This window comes from Oncorhynchus mykiss, chromosome 27, assembly GCF_013265735.2.
Source record: "Oncorhynchus mykiss isolate Arlee chromosome 27, USDA_OmykA_1.1, whole genome shotgun sequence".
Taxonomy (NCBI): Eukaryota; Metazoa; Chordata; class Actinopteri; order Salmoniformes; family Salmonidae; genus Oncorhynchus; species Oncorhynchus mykiss.
Genome location: NC_048591.1, coordinates 6,529,497 through 6,550,287, shown reverse-complemented (window position 1 = coordinate 6,550,287; position 20,791 = coordinate 6,529,497). Strand labels below are relative to the sequence as shown.

Sequence of the window (20,791 nt, the reverse complement as noted above, 5' to 3'; positions counted from 1 at the left end):
GACACCCACGACTTGCTTCTGAACAAGCTAAACACCTTCATTGCCCACTTTGAGGATAACACAGTGCCACCAACGTGGTCTGCTTCCAAAGGACTGTGGGCTCTCATTCTTTGTGGACGACGTGAGTAAGACATTTAGGAGTGTTAACTCTCGCAAGGTTGCCGGCCCAGATGGTATCCCTAGCCGTGTCCTCAGAGCATGCGCAGACCAGCTGGCTGGAGTGTTGACGGACATATTCAATCTCTCCCGATCCCAGTCTGCTGTCCCCACTTGCGTCAAGATGTTCACCATTGCTCCTGTACCCAAGAAAGCAAAGGTAACTGAACTAAATTACTATTGTCCTGTAGCACTCACTTCTGTTATCATTAAGTGTTTTGAGAGGCTAGTTAAGGATCATATCACCTCCACCTTACCTGACACCCTTGACCCACTTCAATTTGCATACCGCCCCAATAGATTCACAGATGATGCTCTCACCACTGTACTGCACACTGCCCTTTCCCATCTGGACAAGAGGAATACATGTGTAAGAATACTGTTCGTTGACTAAAGCTCAGCCTTCAACAACATAGTACCCTCGAAGCTCATCATTAAGCTCGGGGCCCTGGGTCTGAAACCCGCCCTTTGCAACTAGGTACTGGACTTCCTGACGGGCAGCCTCCAGGTGGTGAAGGTAGGAAACAATACCTCCACCATGCTGATCCTCAACACAGGGGCCCCACAAGGGTGCATGCTCAGCCCCCTCCTGCACTCTCAGTTCACCCATGACCCATTACACGATGGCGCCGGAGGAGAGGGCTGCCGTCTTATTGGCTCTTAACCAACCACGCTATTTTGTTTGTTTTTTCGCTTTGTTCGTAACTTGTTTTGTACATAATGTTGCTGCTACCGTCTCTTATGACCGAAAAGAGTTTCTGGACATCAGAACTGCGATTGCTCACCTCAAGCTGGACAAAGAGTTCTTCTTCAAAGAGTCGGGCGGGAGGGATATACTACTACAGACACCTGACCAGGCCCAGATCCCCGTGATTCGCTTGAGAAGGAAACAGAGATTTAATGGAAAAAGATCAGGGTGCCTTGGGAGGAACAGGCAAAGAGTAGATAATCTGCCCTTGCCTTTCATCCTGTGAGCTGATGTTCAATCGCTGGAAAATAAATGGGACGAGCTGAAAGCATGTATGTCCTACCAACGGGACAATAAAAACTGTAGTATCTTACATTTCACTGAGTCATGACTGAACGACGACATTAAGAAAGGTTGGTCATGACTCACATCAACACCATTATCCCAGAAACCCTAGACCTACTCCAATTTGCATACCGCCCAAACAGATCCACAGATGATGCAATCTCTATTGCACTCCACACTGCCCTTTCACACCTGGACAAAAGGTACTGTATGTGAGAATGCTATTCATTGACTACAGCTCAGCGTTCAACACCATAGTGCCCTCAAAGCTCATCACTAAGCTAAGGACCCTGGGACTAAACACCTCCCTCTGCAACTGGATCCTGTACTTCCTGATGGGCCACCCCCAGGTGGTAAGGATGGGTAACAAGATATCTGCCATGCTGATCATCAACACGGGGGCCCCTCAGGGGTGTGTGCTCAGCTCCCTCCTGTACTTCCTGTTTACTCATGATGGCACGGCCAGGCACGACTCCAAAATCATCATTAAGTTTGCTGATGACACAACAGTGGCAGGCCTGATCACCGACAACAATGAGACAGCCTATAAGGAGGTGGTCAGAGACCTGACCATGTGGTGCAAGGACAACAACCTCTCACTCAATGTGATCAAGACAAAGGAGATGTTTGTGGACTACAGGAAAAGGAGGACCGAACATGTCCCCATTCTCGTTGACTGTGCTGTGGTGGAGCAGGTTGAGAGCTTCAAGTTCCTTGGCATCCACATCACCAACAAACTAACATGGTCCAAGCACACCAAGACAGTTGTGAAGAGGCCACGATAAAACCTATTCCCCCTCAGGAGACTGAAAAGATTTGGCATGGGTCCTCAGATCCTCAAAACGTTTTACAGCTGCACCATCGAGAGCATCACTGCCTGGTATGGCAACTGCTTGGCCTCTGACCGCAAGACTCTGTAGAGGGTAGTGCGTATGGCCTGGGACATCACCGGGGCCAAGCTTACAGCCATCCAGGACCTCTATACCAGGCGGTGTCAGAGGAAGACCCGAAAATGTGTCAAAGACTCCAGCCACCCTACTCATAGACTGTTTTCTCTGCTACCGCACGGCAAGCGTAACCTGTGCGCCAAGTCTAGGTCCAAGAGCCTGCTAAATAGCTTCTACCCCGAAGCCATAAGACTCCTGAACAGCTAATCAAATGGCTAATCAGACTATTTGCATTCCCCCCCCCCCCTGCTACTCTCTGTTATTATCTATGCATAGTTACTTTAATAACTTTACCTACTTGTACATATTACCTCGATCACCTGGACATCGGTGCCCCCGCAAATTGACATTGACTCTATACCAGTACCCCCTGTATATAGCCCCGCTATTGTTATTTACCTCTGCTCTTTAATTATTTGTTATTCTTATCTCTTACTTAAAAATATTACAAAAGTCTTAAAACTGCATTGTTGTTTAAGGGCTTTTGAATAAGCATTTGACTGTAAAGTCTACAACTGTTGTATTTGACGCATGTGACAAATAACATTTGATTTGACTGTGTTGCCACACACTCAATCATCACGTTTGCAGACGACACAACAGTAGTAGGCCTGATTACCAACAATGACGAGAGAGCCCACAGGGAGGAGGCGAGGGCCCTGGGAGAGTGGTGCCAGGAAAATAACCTCTACCTCAACGTCAACAAAATTAAGGAGCTGATCGTGGACGTCATGGAGAGCACGCCCCTATTCACATCAACGAGACCGCAGTGGAGAAGGTGAAAAGCTTCAATTTCCTTGCTGTACACATCATTGACAATCTGAAATGGTCCACCCACACAGACAGTGTGGTGAAGATGGCTCAACAGCGCCTCTTCAACCTCAGGAGGCCAAAAATATCATGTTGTATAGCACACTGTATTACTTATACAACTAATATAAGGACAGGACATGAGACGGGAGTAGAAATTAACGTGGACATTGTTTAATGCGTTTCACAGGAAGAACATTCCAAGCATTTTAATGTAGGTAAGCAAGGGGGGGTTACAGGTGCCCTAAAGGGACAAAACTAGAGTATCAATACACAACATATTCCTCCCCTTTACCTTTGATGACTCATAAGGAAAAAGTAAATATTCACTGTTTTGCCTATTGTTTTCTTTTTAACATAAGTTCTCTTAATGTAAATAAATGAACTTCAGAATAACCTTTTCTAAACTAGGGAAAGAGGGTAGACAGCCTCAGTCCACAGACTTAACCCTGGGGTGTATTCTGCCCCAATGTCTGAGGTTAGTCTGAACTATATAGTCAACCTGTCAGGGGGTCGTCTTTCTCTTGCAGGGTAATGACGACGTACAGATGAGTCTACAGTCACATTGTCTCTGAGTCTTGTGATGATTTTAAAGCTTGCTTCATCGTTTGGACAAACCTTTCAGCGAGGCCGTTTGTTGCAGGGTGATACGGCGCTGACTTGATGTGCTGAATTCCATATGCCATGAATGACCGGAACTCTTCAGACACCAGTTGGGGGCCATTATCACTAACGAGTTGCGTTGGCAAGCCGAAGCGACTGAAGATTGACCGTAGCTCTTCGATGGTTCTCTCCGCTGACGTGCTCTTCATCACTGTGACCTCAGGCCATTTGCTCTGCGCGTCAACTACGACTAAGAATATTACGATCCTCCAGTGGGCCTGCATAGTCTATGTGGACTTGCTGCCAAGGCTCCTCTGGGAAGTCCCATGGGTGTAGTGGCGCTAGGTGAAGCATGTTCCTCATCTTTTGACATGCAGAACATGACTTGACCTTGTCTTCGATAGCTTCATGCAATCTACTTCATTCACACCATGCCACAGTGCCCTGAATGGAGTTCTTCAAGCACCTGCCTTCTCAGTGGCGGCGGTATGATAACTCGAAAACCCCATAGCAAGCATCCAAACTGAACTGTGAGCTCGTTTCTCCTCACTAGGTAAGGTGAGGCTGTCCGACATCTGTCCTTCTCCACGAGTGACAATATCCACGACCTCAGACATCACTGGATCAGTGTGGGTGAACTTTTTCACTTGGACAGATGTAACTTGGGCATTCGTCACTTCCTTGAAGTAGAAGATTTCAGACTGGGAATGCTCAGTGTGTGCAACAGGTAAGGGGAGCCTTGAGAGGCCTTCTGCACTGCAGTGCTGCTCAGACCTTCTGAACTTGATATCGTAGTGGTGAGCAGATAACAATGATGCCCATCGCTGCACGCAGCTGGCTGCAAGCGATGGAATGCCGGTGTGGGGACCAAAGATTGAGGTGAGGGGTCTTTGTTCCGTCAGCAGTGTGAATCGTCGGCCAAACAGAAACTGATGAAATGTCTTAACTCCAAACACAATGGCGAGTGCTTCACGCTCTATCTGTGCATAATTGCTCACGGCTTTACTTAAGGTCTGTGATGTGAAAGCAATTGGCCTTTCTTCACCTGATGGCATGATGTGTGAGACAACCGCGCCAACGCCATAAGGCGATGCATCACATGCCAACTGTAATGGCAAGTTGGGGTTGAAGTGGGTTAGGGCCTCTGACTGAGCTAAGGCTGTTTTCACTTTCTTGAAGGCCTCCTCACATCTGTCTGTCCACTTCAACTGTTTGGTTTTGTTCAAAAGTTCATGCAGTGGCTTTAACATGTTAGCTAGGTTTGGCACAAACTTTGCGTAGTATGTCAGTAGTAGAATTTGGTATCATTGAACGCAAAGACTGACAACCGCCGAAACATCTATTCTATAACGACATTAATGAATGTCACTCTGAACTATCCATTCTAACCACGGCAGAGAGAGAGAGAGGACGGACACTCTCCAACAGAAACAAGCTTTTCAACAGAGATCCCGATGACACGCTGAGCATAAATATTTGGAAGCTAAAATTACATTTAATCTCTTCACCAATAATTTATATTCAAACATTTAAATTGAACAACAGTTCCATGTGAATCCGATAACTACAATGTGTAAACTTTCCACTGTAGAGTTTATGTCATCCAATCATTGATGAGAATGTCTCAGATGATAACCGAACTTACATCATATTCATTAAGTACCAACGCATATGTTCAACTGGTCGGATTACCAAAATATGGTTCATTTCCCCCCACCTTCTGATGTTCCCAGAATGTCTATATAAAACAAGGGATTTTCAAATGTCACATCACTAGGGTAGAGAGAGGAAAAAGGGGGGAGAGGTATTTATGACCGTCATAAACCTACCCCCAGGCCAACTTCATGACACTAGGCTGAGCAATAGATTAAATGTTTTTCCTCTCATAACAGTCAAAAATGTTGGCACAACAACTTCTGCTTTAATTCCATTTGCCAAAACAAAGTACTCAAAATGTTCTGTGTAAGAACTCCATTGTTCTCCAGATTCATCAAATGTTCCTGTATTCAAACCAATGCAGACATTTTCGGTTTATTTTTCTTTCTCACACTTTTCAGACGGTCCTTTACTCCCAGACCCTTTTTATTTTATTTTAACTCGTTGCTGTAACATCAAAAGCTAGCTAGCATTTGTTTGCGTCTTTCTACAGCTATTTTTTAAACGAATTTAAGTCAGACTTTCTGCAGAAGAAAATGAGCACAAACGTGAGAACGCTTCTTCCTCGTCACCAGGTTTGTTGTATAGCACACTGTATTACTAATACATCTAATACAAGGACAGGATATGAGACGGGAGTAGAAATTAATGTGGGCATTGTTTAATGCGTTTCACATGAAGAACATTCCAAGCATTTTAACGTAGGTAAGCAAGGGGGTTACAGGTACCCTAAAGGGACCAAACTAGAATATCAATGCACAACAGATCACCAAGGCCATCCCCTACCCGAGCCACGGCCTGTTCAACCCGCTATCATCCAGAAGGAGAGCTCAGTACAGGTGCATCAAAGCTGGGACCGAGAGACTGAAAAACAGCTTGGATCTCAAGGCCCTCAGACTCTTAAATAGCCATCACTTGCCAGCTACCACCCGGTTACTCAACCCTGCACCTTAGAGGCTGCTTCCCTATGTACATAGACATGGAATCACTCGTCACTTTAAATGGAACACTAGTCACTTTAATAATTTTTATATACTGCTTTACTCATTTCATAGGTGTATACTGTATTCTAGTGTATTTTATTCAATGCCACTCAGACATTGCTTAATTCCATTCTTTTACTTTTAGATTTGAGTGTATTGTTGTGATTCCACCTCACTGTTGGAGCTAGGAACACAAGCATTTTACTACACCCGCAATAACATCTGCTAAATATGTGTACGTGACCAATTTTTATTGATTTTGATTTGATGCCCCTAATGTTCTTATATGTTCAGAAGGTTCAGTGCGTATGGCACAAATGTGTTTTGTACCTGAACAATTTGCGCTGGGGGAGTATGTCGCACTTCCTGGATGGCACAGCAGCTTGCATTGAGAGGCTGAGGGTTTAATGGTTCAGTGATGTGGTGGCAGCAGCAGTGGCTTCGCGGATCAAACTGGTGGTCTCCACAGCACCGGTGGTGACGGGACATTTTGGTCAGGACCTTCCTTCCTTTATCGACATGTCCACAGCAGAGCTGGTGGTCTTCATTGTAAAGCTCTGTGGAACAGGTAATAAGGATTGATCAAGTGCTTTCAAGCGCTAAGGTCAAGTGTTATAAGGTTGACATTGTGAAAGTGAACATAAGAGCCATGAGGTGCAGGTGTAAAATTAGGATGTCACAAAGACTTAGCATGAGAGAATTGGGAAACATCTCACAAACAGCTTTCGGAGGAGACAGACCTCTATGGTAAAAACAGTAAAACAACAGCACCTGTTTTTATGGTTTTGGGAAGAATAAAAAAAAACACAACTACGTAATCGATGATGACAGCAAAGACGTCAATAGATGTGATTAGATCTGATCTCGCTTACCTTTTCCACAACACTTGGAATGGAGTTGGGTCCTGGTTAGAATCTGTAAGTCACAGCATAGCTGGTTGAGTGGATCATAGGCCCTAGAGCCACAGCAATCTGACACCAGCTGGCTCACATGCGGAGTCAGTTGACCTGCAAGAAATGGTTGAATCACAGATAAACACATATCAAGCATATCAAAACAAAACTTGGAAGGTGCTGAGAAAATAATGTTTTCACAGTTATCAGGTTAGAGTGAATAGATGCAGTGGGATACTGCTAGGAGACATGACTCTGTCTATCTTACCATCACAACATGAAGCCTGGATGAGGTTGAAGGACCTCTTTCCACAGCAGGACTGCCCAGCCCCCTCATGCCGTTCTCCTTCACAGCAGGTGAACTCTAGAATGTCAATGTTCACCCTGGCGCATACTTGATCTCTGGGAGACCTGCAAGGCAGAGGCTCATCTTCATGTCTATAAGGCATTATGTGCAGCACATACACTCTTTAAAAAACAGTGTTATCTAGAACCTCTCTGGGATATGTGGGACGGTAGCGTCCCACTTGGCCAAAAGCCAGAGAAAATGCAGAGCGCCAAATTCAAATAAATTTCTATAAAAATCTAACTTTCATTATATCACACATGTAAGATACCAAATTAAAGCTACACGTGTTGTGAATCCAGCCAACATGTCAGATTTCAAAAAGGCTTTTCGGCGAAAGCAAACGATTATCTGAGGATAGCGCCTCCATAAACAAAAGAGAGAAAACATTTCAACCCTGCAGGCGGGACACAAAACGCAGAAATAAAAATATAAAACATGCCTTACCTTTGAGGAGCTTCTTCTGTTGGCACTCCAATATGTCCCATAAACATCACAAATGGTCCTTTTATTCGATTAATTCTGTCCATATATATCCAAAATGTCAATTTATTTGGCGAGTTTGTTCCAGAAAAACACAGGTTCCAACTTGCGCAATGTGACTACAAAATATCTCAAAGGTTACCTGTAAACTTTGCCAAAACATTTCAAACTACTTTTGTAATACAACTTTAGGTATTTTTTTTTAAGTAAATAATTGATCAAATTGAAGACAGAATGATCTGTGTTCAATACAGGAAGAAAACAAACTGAAGCATGCTTTCTGGTCATGCTCCTCTATCAAACAGTACACATGAAGTGACCCTCGTTCAAGATGGCCGTACTTCTTCATTACACAAAGGACATCCAGTGGAAGCGGTAGGAACTGCAAGCAAGTCCCTTAGAAATTTGGATTCCCAATGAAAATCTATTGAAAAGAGGTTGAACTCAAAAAAAAAAAAATGAATCTGAATGGTTTGTCCTCGGGTTTCGCCTTCTACATACAGTGGGGAGAACAATTTTGATGCACTGCCGATTTTGCAGGTTTTCCTACTTACAAAGCATGTAATTTTTAATCTGTAATTTTTATCATAGGTACACTTCAACTGTGAGAGACGGAATCTAAAACAAAAATCCAGAAAATCACATTGTATGATTTTTAAGTAATTAATTTGCATTTTATTGCATGACATAAGTATTTGATCACCTACCAACCAGCAAGAATTCCGGCTCTCACAGACCTGTTTGTTTTTCTTTAAGAAGCCCTCCTGTTGTCCACTCATTAGCCTCCCGTTGCTCCATTTAAAGGGATATGAACCAGATTCCTTTTCCTATCGCTTCCTCAAGGTGTCAACAGTTTTCAGACATAGTTTCAGGCTTTTATTTTGAAAAATGAGCCTGAACGATAACATCGCGTCAAGTGGTCACACTTGTATCAAATACTTGTTCTCCCCACTGTAAGTTCTGTTATACTCACAGACATGATTCAAACAGTTTAGAAGCTTCAGAGTGTTTTCTATCCAAATTTACTAATAATATGCATATCTTATCTTCTGGGGATGAGCAGCAGGCAGTTAAATTTGGGCATGCTTTTCATCCAAAATTCCAAATCCTGCCCCCTTTCCTAGAGAAGTTATTAATGGTTCTTTGGCTGTGCCCATATAAGAGAACCATTTGAAGGACCATTTTTTGTTCCAGGTAGAAACTTTGAATTCCATGTAGAACTCGTTCCACAGAGGGTTCTACATCGAACCCAAAGGTGTTATACCAGGAACCAAAAAGAGTTCCACCTGGAACCAAAAAGGGTTCTTCAAATGGACATACTATATGGGCAAAGAACCCCTTTGGAACGTTTTTTTCTAAGAGTAACTAGACATAGAGTGGAAATGCAATCCTCACATATACAGGTCATGATGACACATCTTAATTAAAGAAAGATAGTAGGATGAAGTTGACCCTAAACCAAAGCACTGTCGCAACGCGGTATATTGTACAGGGACAACTGCAGCAGGAGCGAACTCCTCTGTAGGCTGCTCACGGAGAAAGTCGGGAAGGCTGTAATTTTTTGGATTATAGGCCATGTTAATATTTTATCACATCTTGATACCTCTTCTTCACAAAATAAATCTGAGCTGCATGCAATTGAACAAGTCACAGGAAGCTTGAGCTGCATTCATTCATAGGTAAGAACAGAATATTGTATGTGGGCCTATATCCTACAGAAATGGGTTCACTCTATGTACTAAAATAAATGAGTTCATATCGGCAGAATTTTGTATAAAATATTTGGATGGTTAAAGGCTGACGTGGTCGTTTCAATTTTAAAAAACACTATGTAACATGGCTATGGAATTGGAAACACTGTGATTTTAGTGTGTGCAGAACGGCTGGCTGTGAAACTCTTTAAACCAGCCTATATAGAATTACTATATCTAGACCTAGGCAATATCTAGTTTTTTACCATGTAGACAGAATAAATAAAACAGGGATATGTGGATTACTTGAAAAATCTTGAATTGAAATTGACTCAAAAAAAAGAGACATACAGTACCAGTCAAACGTTTGGACACCTACTCATTCCAGGGTTTTTCTTTATTTTTACTATTTTCTACATTGAATAATAATAGTGAAGATATCTAAACTATTAAATAACACATGGAATCATGTAGTAACCAAAAATGTGTTAAACAAATATATTTTATGTTTGAGATTCTTCAAAGTAGCCACCCTTTGCCTTGATGACAGCTTTGCACACTCTTGGCATTCTCTCAACCAGCTTCATGAGCTAGTAACCTGGAATGCTTTTAAATTTACAGGTGTGCCTTGTTAAAAGTTAATTTGTGGAATTTCTTTCCTTCTTAATGCTTTTGAGCCAATCAGTTGTGTTGAGACAACGTAGGGGTGGTATACAGAAGATAGCCCTATTTGGTAGAAGACCAAGTCCATATTATGGCAAGAACAGCTCAAATAAGCAAAGAAATGACATTCCATCAGTCAATCCGGAAAATGTCAAGAACTTTGAAAGTTTCTTAAAGTGCAGTTGCAAAAATCATCAAGCCCTATGATGAAACTTGCTCTCATGAGGACCGTCACAGGAAAGGAAGACCCAGAGTTACCTCTGCTGCAGAGGATAAGTTCATTAGAGTTACCAGCCTTAGAAATTGCATCCCAAATAAATGCTTCACAGAGTTCAAGTAACAGCCACATCTCAACATCAACTGTTCAGAGGAGACTGCGTGAATCAGGCCTTCATGGTCGAATTGCTGCAAAGAAACCACTACTAAAGGACACTAATAAGAAGATGAAACGTGTTTGGGCCAAGAAACATGAGCAATGGACATTAGACCGGGGGAAATCTGTCCTTTGGTCGTATGAGTCCAAATTCAAGATTTTTGGTTCCAACCGCCGTGTCTTTGTGAGACGCAGAGTAGGTTAACGGATGATCTCCACATGTGTGGTTCCCACCATGAAGCATGGAGGAGGAGGTGCCATGGTGTGGGGGTGCTTCGCTGGTGACACTGTCTGAGTTATTTAGAATTCAAGGCACACTTAACCAGCATGGCTACCACAGCATTCTGCAGCGATACGCCATCCCATCTGGATTGCGCTTAGTGGGACTTGTTTTTCAACAGGACAATGACCCAATACAGCTCCAGGCTGTGTAAGGGCTTTTGAACCAAGAAGGAGAGTGATGGAGTGCTGCATCAGATGACCTGGCTTCCACAATCATCCGACTCCACCCAATTCAAATGGTTTGGGATGAGTTGGACCGCAGAGTGAAGTAAAAGCAGCCAACAAGTGCTCAGCATATGTGGGAACTCCTTCAAGAAAAGCATTCCAGGTGAAGCTGGTTGAGATAATGCCAAAAGTGTGCAAAGCTGTCGTGAAGGCGAAGGGTGGCTACTAACTATAAAATATATTTTGATTTGTTTAGCACTTTTTTGATTACTACATCATTCCATGTGTTTTTTCATAGTTTTGATGTCTTCACTATTATTTTACAATGTAGAAAACAGTGAAAAATAATAGGGCCTCCAGGGTGGCGCAGTGGTTAAGGGCCACTGCAGCACCAGCTGTGCCATCAGAGACTCTGGGTTCGCGCCTAGGCTCAGGTCCGTGGGGCGACGCACTGTGTTTTTCTGTGGCTTGGTGGTGACCTAACATAATCGTTTGTGGTGCTTTCGCTGTAAAGCCTATTTGAAATCGGGCACTGTGGTGGGATTAACAACAAGATTAGTTTGAGGAATTTTAATTATGAGATTTCTGTTGTTTTGAATTTGGCGCCCTGCACTTTCACTGGCTGTTGTCATATCGATACCGTTGACGAGATTTCAGCCCTAAGAAGTTTTAATAAAAATGTGTGCAAGTACTTTCAATGGTTTGTTCATTTCGTTTTTTTAACTAATTTAAATACTTTTTAAAGTGATTATAATTTACTCAATTGTAATAATATTTCGCTCTCCTTAATAATTGTGAATTCTTGCAACAACAACGACTCCGATTCTGGGAAATTCCAAATGTTTTACTCTGTGATTATTTTACACAGTGCTGTATGCATGTTTGAAGAAAAAAAAGTTAATTTCTATATTAGTATTAAGCAGCTTGTTGTGCCCTGAGGTGTAATGGATCATGATGAACGGATGTCAAAACAGTCAGGCAAATTGACATTCAATGATGAGACCACACATTCACACCATCACAACCCTTACAGATGTCGGCAAATACAGCACACTGAAATACTTGTAGTTCCTCTCTAGTTACTGCTGGTGAATTGAGCACCGTGCTCAACAAAATGGTTTAAAATGGAAAATGATCAAATACATTAAAAAAATGTTAAACATTCATGTTTGTGTAACACTAATATTTTGGGTTAGTGTTTACCTGTAAGAATTATCTGTAAGAAATAGTACAAATGTTGTGTTAAAATGTACGTACTAAATATTTGGAGTTAAATCATTGGTTTTAAAAATGTATCTCACCCTTTAATGAAAGGGGAAGCTGCCTTTTCTCTCACGCCCTGGTCTGTCGCAGAGAAATGCAATGTCTTTTAAAAAACAATGTATTATTTTATAGTCTTTCCTACAATGGTATGTTATAAACATTACTGGTTATTAAAGTTTGTAATGATGTACAACTGTAGGCCTCCAATGTTTTTACATAAAACACTTGTGATGCATGTTAAATATTAGGAAAATTTGGTAATTAATTCTAACATGTCTTAAAAAAGTTTGTACTAAATATTTTGGAATTAAATAAAAGGAATTTAAAACAGTATCTCACCCTTTAACGATAGGAAAATGTATTTTACATAATCACCCCGGTCTGTCGTGAAGAAAAAAGACGCAGAAAATCAGGGTGTGAGTGTTAGTGTGCGTGTAACGGGCCAGTAGGAGTGTGTGTGTGTGTGTGTGTGTGTGTGTGTGTGTGTGTGTGTGTGTGTGTGTGTGTGTGTGTGTGTGTGTGTGTGTGTGTGTGTGTGTGTGTGTGTGTGTGTGTGTGCGCGCATCTGCACTCAAGGCACTTTCTCTCTGTAGGGGATCGTTTGAAACCAAGGTTTGCACTATCATGCATACAACATGTCCAGATATCTGCCGACCCCCCCGGGTTAAACATTGATATTTCTAATCAGAGCCCGGTGCCCCCACCCCGGTTGTAGACTAAATGTCTCGACATCCCCTCCTGTTGTTTGAATTCACTGCCTTTGTTCTCTAAACCAAATATACAGGGTGTTGCATACATGATATCTCCCGAAAAAATGCCCACCACGGCCCTGTAAACTCATTCCGTACTTTCTCTAGTTAGGGACATGAAAGCGGAGCGAGTCTAGTGGAGCATTCTTTAACACTATGTTAGCACAGCTTTAGCTTCAAGCCCACAGACCAATAGCCCCAGAATATTTAGCAGCTAGGACAGATAAAAAAAAAAAGAGAGTCTGTGAATCCCTCCTAATGGATATTTCTGAAGGCTACTGGACATAAGTGATTGGGAAGCGACTGTTAGACAAGGATTCTCAGAAGCAAACTGCGCCCTGTCCTTTACGTAGCCCTTCACGATCACACAATTTTCGACGTAAATCCAAATAACCACATATCCAAGAATATGTAGATATTAAAAAACGAAAAGTGTGCACTCTGAACGACTTCGGAAGAGCAGATGAAACAGATGCTATTCTACGTTTTTGTACTAACGACCTTACCCTAACTCCAAACACCAGGCAGCAGTCCAAGGACAGATAAAATGATAATCGGGGAATCCTTCCTTCCTCATGGAACTTTTTTGAAGGGGAGTTGAATATTCAAGGTGATGTGTGTGTATAGATATATAATATTTAAGAATGATAGGTATTAATTCTAGGCATTTACATGTATGTTTTTAAAAATGAAGACTATTTATACAATGAAACAATGTTTTTTATTCACATTGTTTGTAAACAATAGCTTCTGCCCTCTTAGGGTCAACTTGACCCGCTTATTGATTAGAAAGTATGAATAGAAACCAAGGCCAACTATATTCAATCTGTGATTAGAAACGATAATTAGAAGCTATGACAAAACTATGATAATAAACTATAAACAACTATGAAGACAGGGCGGTGTGTGCGTGAATGATGACCTATTATTTAAGTGTGGAATATATTCTCTCTCTCTCTCAGGCTATGAAAAAGACAAAAGATAGGACATTGACTCCTGAGTGTTGAACTTATGCCCACTCTACAGCAACCCTGGTTGTTTTATGACCCTGAGGGTCATCTACAAACATTGGAACATCTACAACTATTGAAGATGCAAAAAGGGGTTTTTCAGAAATACATTTGGCTTGCAGATATGTATTATTATAAAAATAATCTAACATTATTATCATAACCTTTAGTATTATTATGTTACATGTGAGACATAACCAGAAATGTCAACGTAGACAATTTACAAGAATGTGTTTACCAGGCTGTGATGAAAACACTTTAAAGGATCTCTAATTCAAACATGCAAGGATATATATTTGATACAATTACCCCCTTTAAAACTGTTGCTGCAATATCACTTCTCAATGTGTACATTTCAAGCTTTCAACAACAATAAACCAACCATCTCAATAATGTTTCTCAGACTAACACACTGTTGAGGCTCCTATTTAGTAAAGAAACAACCACTAAGACAAAACACAAAAAGTTGTAATATAATCTGCATACATGTCATTCTATACGGAAAACAGGTAAATTTTGAAAGATTATGATGTTGATGTGATTTTTAATTAATCTCTCAATTTAAGATAATACTGTTTATTTTATACTTTACTTCAATTGTATTATTTTTCATGTATCATACTCGGCTAATACAATACCAAGCCATGCAAATAGCTATGGAATTAACCCAGAACAGGTGTGTGTCTTTTTTTGGATCAATAATTGATCAAGAATTCCCAATAGGCTTGTGTCACGCCCTGACCATAGTTTGCTTTGTATGTTTATAGGTTTTGTTTGGTCAGGGTGTGATCTGAGTGGGCATTCTATGTTGTATGTCTAGTTTGTCTGTTTCTGTGTTTGGCCTGATATGGTTCTCAATCAGAGGCAGGTGTTAGTCGTTGTCTCTGATTGGGAACCATATTTAGGTAGCCTGTTTTGTCATTGCGGGTGATTGTCTATGTTAGTTGCTTGTGTCAGCACATTTGGTATAGAGCGTCACGGTCGTTGTTCATTTATTGGTAAAACGTTGCATTCACGCTGCGCTTTGGTCCGCTTCTTACGACGATCGTGACAGCTTGATCTGATCCTCAACCCTATTACGGCAGCATATAATGTATGCAAAACCATAAAACTTTGACAAGAAAACATTGAAAACCTTAACACGACTACACACATTGCCATTATTTTAGTTACCATCCACCAATGGTTGAATTTGGTACTTTTTCTTTGTACATGCACCAAGCCGCCAAGTGTCTGACAACCGTATTCTTAATGAGAAATATAGTCTAATAAACAAATGTCTGCATAATGAAAGACATGAAAACTGTATCCAACAATGAATTTCGATCTGTATAAAACATTGATATTGTCAGTAAGGTCACTGAGACTAACAATAGACAATAGTTATTGCGGGAGGTTTAGGGTTAAAATATATGGGAAGGATCAGGAATGTTAGAGATTTGGTCACAGTGGCGATTTTGAAAGAGGGAGGTTAGAACCACAAAGTAATAGGGGGGTAAGAGATCCTAAAGATAATTTCATATTTCGGTTTAGGGGGGTTTTAACTTTATGGAAAACAATAATCACACTATGTGGATTATAAACATGTACATACATAGAGAGCCAACACATCAAGATCTAACAGAGATGAGTAGTGATTCATAGTACAACATGAGTCTTCTGTAACCTGCAATACGTGTTAAATATGTTTTACATACATCCATGACTGAATGGCTTCACAAACTCCCTTTAAAGGGTAAGGACAATAAAACTGGGGGTGTGGGGCCAAACTCTTTCAAAAGTCCCCCCCCCCCCCCAATCATCTGACAACAATAAGGAGCCCATCAAAACCTGATGGGCCTTCAGTGGGACAATATTCTGATGGTGCGCTAAACGGCTGCTGGATGTTTTCTTTTGTTTCTGTGCTTCGAATTGGACACCTAGTTTTTCTCTCCATTATTCAGGACATTTAGAATGGCAACAAATGAGTCACCAAGTGGTCTTAAAATAAAATGATCTGTCAATCAGTTTATGAAATGTCATGACAAATAAATATTAAATTATAGTCCAAGATCTATTGTTGTTAGATGCAATGTGTCTCTCCTTACTGATGTCAGTGAATGCTCCCGAGTGACGCAGCGGTCTAAGGCACTGCATCTCAGTGCTAGAGGCATCACTAGACCCTGGTTCGATCCCGGGTTGTATCACAACCGGCCATGATCGGGAGTCCCATTGGCGGCATATATATATGTATATATGTAATTCTGTGTGATTATTTCGGTATTTATTAAATAAATAATTAAGCCAATTTGTGTATTGCTGATTCAACTTGTTAGCCAGGGTTTGTGCAGATGACCAAGTACTTTACAACAATCAGAATGAGACTGAATAAGGTGACGATTAATAATTGACTGCTATTGATATTAAAGATCTTCAGATCTTTAAGAGAGTGGATTCAGGAGATAACAGCTCTATATAAATTAATGCTTCCATGGTGCCCCAGGTTATTAATGATTTAATTGTGCATGATTTAATTCAATCATATTAGGTAATCCATTTGATAAAATAGCATGTCATATAATTTAACCGTTTGCGTGTAGGGGGCAGTATTTTCATTTTTGGCAAAAAAAACGTACCCATTTGAAACGGCTTATTTCTCAGCCCCAGAAACTAGAATATGCATATAATTGTCAGATTAGGATAGAAAACACTCTAAAGTTTCCAAAACTGTCAAAATATTGTCTGTGAGTATAACAGAACTGATATTGCAGGCGAGGCCTCCCGGGTGGCGCAGTGGTTAAGGGTGCTGTACTGCAGCGCCAGCTGTGCCATCAGAGTCCCTGGGTTCGCGCCCAGGCTCTGTCGTAACCGGCCGCGACCGGGAGGTCCGTGGGGCGACGCACAATTGGCCTAGCGTCGTCCGGGTTAGGGAGGGCTTGGTCGGTAGGGTCTCATCGCGCACCAGCGACTCCTGCCAAGGTTGCCAAGGTTGCCAGGTGCACGGTGTATCCTCCGACACATTGGTGCTTCCGGGTTGGATGGCGCTGTGTTAAGAAGCAGTGCGGCTGGTTGGGTTGTGTATCGGAGGATGCATGACTTTCAACTTTTGTCTCTCCCGAGCCCGTACGGGAGTTGTAGCGATGAGACAAGATAGTAGCTACTACAACAATTGGATACCACAAAATTGGGGAGAAAAAGGGGTAAAAAATAAAATAAAAAAGATATTGCAGGCGAAAACCTGAGGAAAATCCAATCAGGAAGTTCCTCATATTTTGAAACCTCTCTGTTCCTCCATTTAAAGGCATATCAACCAGATTCCCTTTTCTATGGCTTCCCTAAGGTGTCAACAGTCTTTAGACATAGTTTCAGACTTTTGTTTAGAAAAATGAGCGTGAAACGTAACAGAGTAGCAGAGTAGTCTATATATTTTAAAAACAACCTGAGGATTGATTATAAAAAATGTTTGACATGTTTCTGTGGACATTATGGATATTATTTGGAATTTCGTCTACGTTGACGTGACCGCTCTTTCCTGTGGATTTCTGAACATAACGCGGCAAACAAACTGAGGTATTTTGGGAATATAAATAATCTTTATGGAACAAAAGGAACATTTGTTGTGTAACTGGGAGTCTCGTGAGTGAAAACATCCGAAGATGATCTAAGGTAAACAATTAATTTGATTGCTTTTCTGATTTTCGTGACCAAGCTACCTGATGCTAAGTGTACTTAATGTTTTGTCATGCGATCAATAAACTTACACAAGCGCTTGGATTGCTTTCGCTGTAAAGCATAATTTCAAAATCTGAGATGACAGGTGGATTAACAAAAGACTAAACTGTGTTTTGCAATATTGCACTTGTGATTTCATGATGAGGAATATTTTTTTTAAATATTATTTGACTGTCGCACTATGCTATTCAGCGTTGCTGATGACAATTATCCCGCTACCGGAATGGGGTGCGTCAACAAGTTAATCATAGTCAGAGGCACAACATTGGGCTACTCCAAGGTGGAGTACCTGGGCTATCAAATCGGGCAGGGAAATGTGAAGCCCCAAGAAAAATATCCCGCTGCAATTAGGTAATGGCCGGTCCCCCGAACCAAGAGGAGGTTTAAGTTGTTCCTGGGGTTAGCAGGCTACTACAATCAATTTGTACCTAACTTTGCCGTAATAGCTTTTCCCCTCACAGACATAACGAAGGCACTCCTACCCCAGACGGTGCGATTGTCAGGACACAGACTCGGCGTTCCAGGCCCTGAAGGACGTGTCATGTTTGCACGCGGTACTCATCACCCCGGACTTCTCAAAAAATCTTGTCTTCTCAAAATCTTCTCGAAAAACCTTGTCCCAAGAGCAGGAAGGCGAGGAGCACCCCATCATGTATGTCAGCAGGAAGCTCCTCCCTAGGGAGAAGAAATACTTGATTGTCAAGGAGGGCCTCGCCGTGAAATGGGCACTGGACACCCTCAAGTATTACCTCCTCGGGAGGAAGTTCACCCTGATCACTGACCATGTCCCCCTTGTGTGGATGGCAAGAGGTAAGAACACAAATGACCCGCTGGTTCCTGTCCTTACAGCGATGCTCTGTCATCCACAGGCAATGCGGATGCCTTCTCCAGGAGGGATGCAAACCTAGCCCTGAGCACGCCTCCCTCCCGGGTGGTGGGGGGGACAGGGGGGTACGGTCTACCCCAAGGGTATCCCGGGAGGTCTACCCCAAGGCTCCCTCTGCTGGGAGTACATGGGCTGGGCAATTAGGGGAGAGTGCCAAACAGCTGTGCACGCCACAAAGGGAGCACCGTGGCACACAAACCTAAGTTATTTTGTTGTTGTGTTTATTTTGTTTCCTAGTAAAGTCGTGTTTTCTGACTAGAACCTCCCTGTCTCCGTGTTAATCTCTGCACACTCAACCCCACACCCCACGGTTTACCACAAGACTCATAAACAGGCAACAGGCTATAGCTGGCTTCGTAGTTTTTCTGCCAAGTTGAGTACATGGGAGTACGCAGCGTAGTAGGCCAACAAAAATACAAATAACCCCACTTAACACTGATCTAAGGTCAGTTTTAGGCAACTTCTACACAGAGCACAGATGAGGGAAATATATACTCACTATACTTACCTGACATAGAAATCCCTACTATGGGCAGAGATTGGAAGTCCAAAACGATTGATTTGCCCTGTGAGATGGAACAATAGGAACACATTAAGACAATATCCTGGCTACGTGTTCTGTGAGAAGCTCTAACGCTAACTGAAAAATGTCCTATGTAAATGTCCTATGCAAAATATTATCAATGACAGTGGCTTAGAATTTTTTTCAAATAAAGAATTGAATCATTACTTGTTTCAATTCAGAAATTAAACCCACAATTCCTTTAACCATGTATTACAAAAGAGATGACAGTACATTTGATCTTGGCGTCAAGCTCCTTCAGGAGAGCTCATCGTCTGAGCAATGAGTCAATTATTACCCTTATTGATCAACTTCGGGCAGTGAGCGAGATATACATACCAATCTGACAGGAAAAGAAAGCAGAGCCAAAACAGATGGAGGCCGGGCTGGTGGGAACCAAACAACGCATAGCGGGGTGGCAGATATGTTACAGCAGCAACATTAAGCAGCAAGACAAGCCTATCGCATAGCTTAGCGCAACAGCAATGCAGGAGAAGAGAATGTGTGAGCAGAAAGGGTCAACTTAAATAGACCACAGACATAAGGTTGGAGGAATTTGATTGCGACCTTCCTGCTTGAACTGGCTCGGCTTCGTAGTCAGCGGTAAAACATCACAGAGCTCTGTAAAACCACACAGCCACTATGCTCGAGAAGGCCGTTCTGTTTACAGTAATGATGATTCACTGGATTTCGCAAATGTATCATCTAGATTGCAGAGATATCCATACACAGGCAGAACTCTGCTTGTGATGTTAAACCAAAATCTATGCATTCCTGGTTGAGATGTGTTTTCAGCAGGCATATCAAGGAAGTAAGGGTACATGATGCGCAAACTCTCAAGTCCAAGCCACAGAGAAATAATTCACAATCCATTTTGCTACTGCTTACTGTAAAAGAAGAGGAGCCCACATTTTCCGACATACCTTACACACATCAACCTGGGAGGAAGAGTAGTAGCCCACACAGCCCTACACCTCTCAACAGTTGGCTCCAGTTCATTCATGCAAACAGATGAATAACATGATAGAGCTTTCCACTTACCAGGTGCGCTGTAACAGGGTAGAGCCAGAAGAACTGCACAAATGAAACAAACAATTGTTAAAGAAAAGTCCAGAGGATTGTATAGACAAATTCTAGCGAATGTGCAGAGTTTGATAGGGATGATCACATACCAAACATCAGTAGCGGTGTGGTCATGGTGACTCTTTCAATAAAGCAGTCTCACTCTACAATGAAAGACTAAGATGTACTTCAGCCACACCTAAAAGATGTCACGCCTGCTCCCGCTCTCCCTAACTTGTCACGCTCACCCTCCCTGGCGCTCAAGGGTGCCAGGCTGCCCATCATTACGCATCATTGTTTTAACCCTTGTGTTATCTTAAGGGTGAAAAATGACCAACCACTATGTTTAACAACAGAGAAACCCCCCAAATTATATTTTCTCAACTTAAAATTTGATGACTTTTCCCAGAGTGACCCCAACATTAGATAAAGTGAAACATGGCCTTTGTTCATATTTCCATGAA

The 20,791-nt window shown here is 42.0% G+C and overlaps 1 protein-coding gene across 1 annotated transcript in view; it reads right to left on the bottom strand.

The window, feature by feature from the left end:
• The window catches only part of LOC110507417, a 39,489-nt gene extending 18,956 nt beyond the window's left edge, over positions 1-20,533 (bottom strand). Inside the window, exons 1-6 of the mRNA XM_021587401.2 lie at positions 20,438-20,533; positions 20,307-20,339; positions 19,212-19,269; positions 7,350-7,492; positions 7,061-7,195; positions 6,519-6,745 (exon numbers count right to left, since the gene is read on the bottom strand). Of these exons, the coding sequence (XP_021443076.2) occupies positions 6,519-6,745; positions 7,061-7,195; positions 7,350-7,492; positions 19,212-19,269; positions 20,307-20,339; positions 20,438-20,462 (621 nt within the window). The 5' untranslated portion in view covers positions 20,463-20,533. The remainder of the gene's footprint in view (positions 1-6,518; positions 6,746-7,060; positions 7,196-7,349; positions 7,493-19,211; positions 19,270-20,306; positions 20,340-20,437) is intronic.
• Positions 20,534-20,791: the final 258 nt, after the last annotated feature.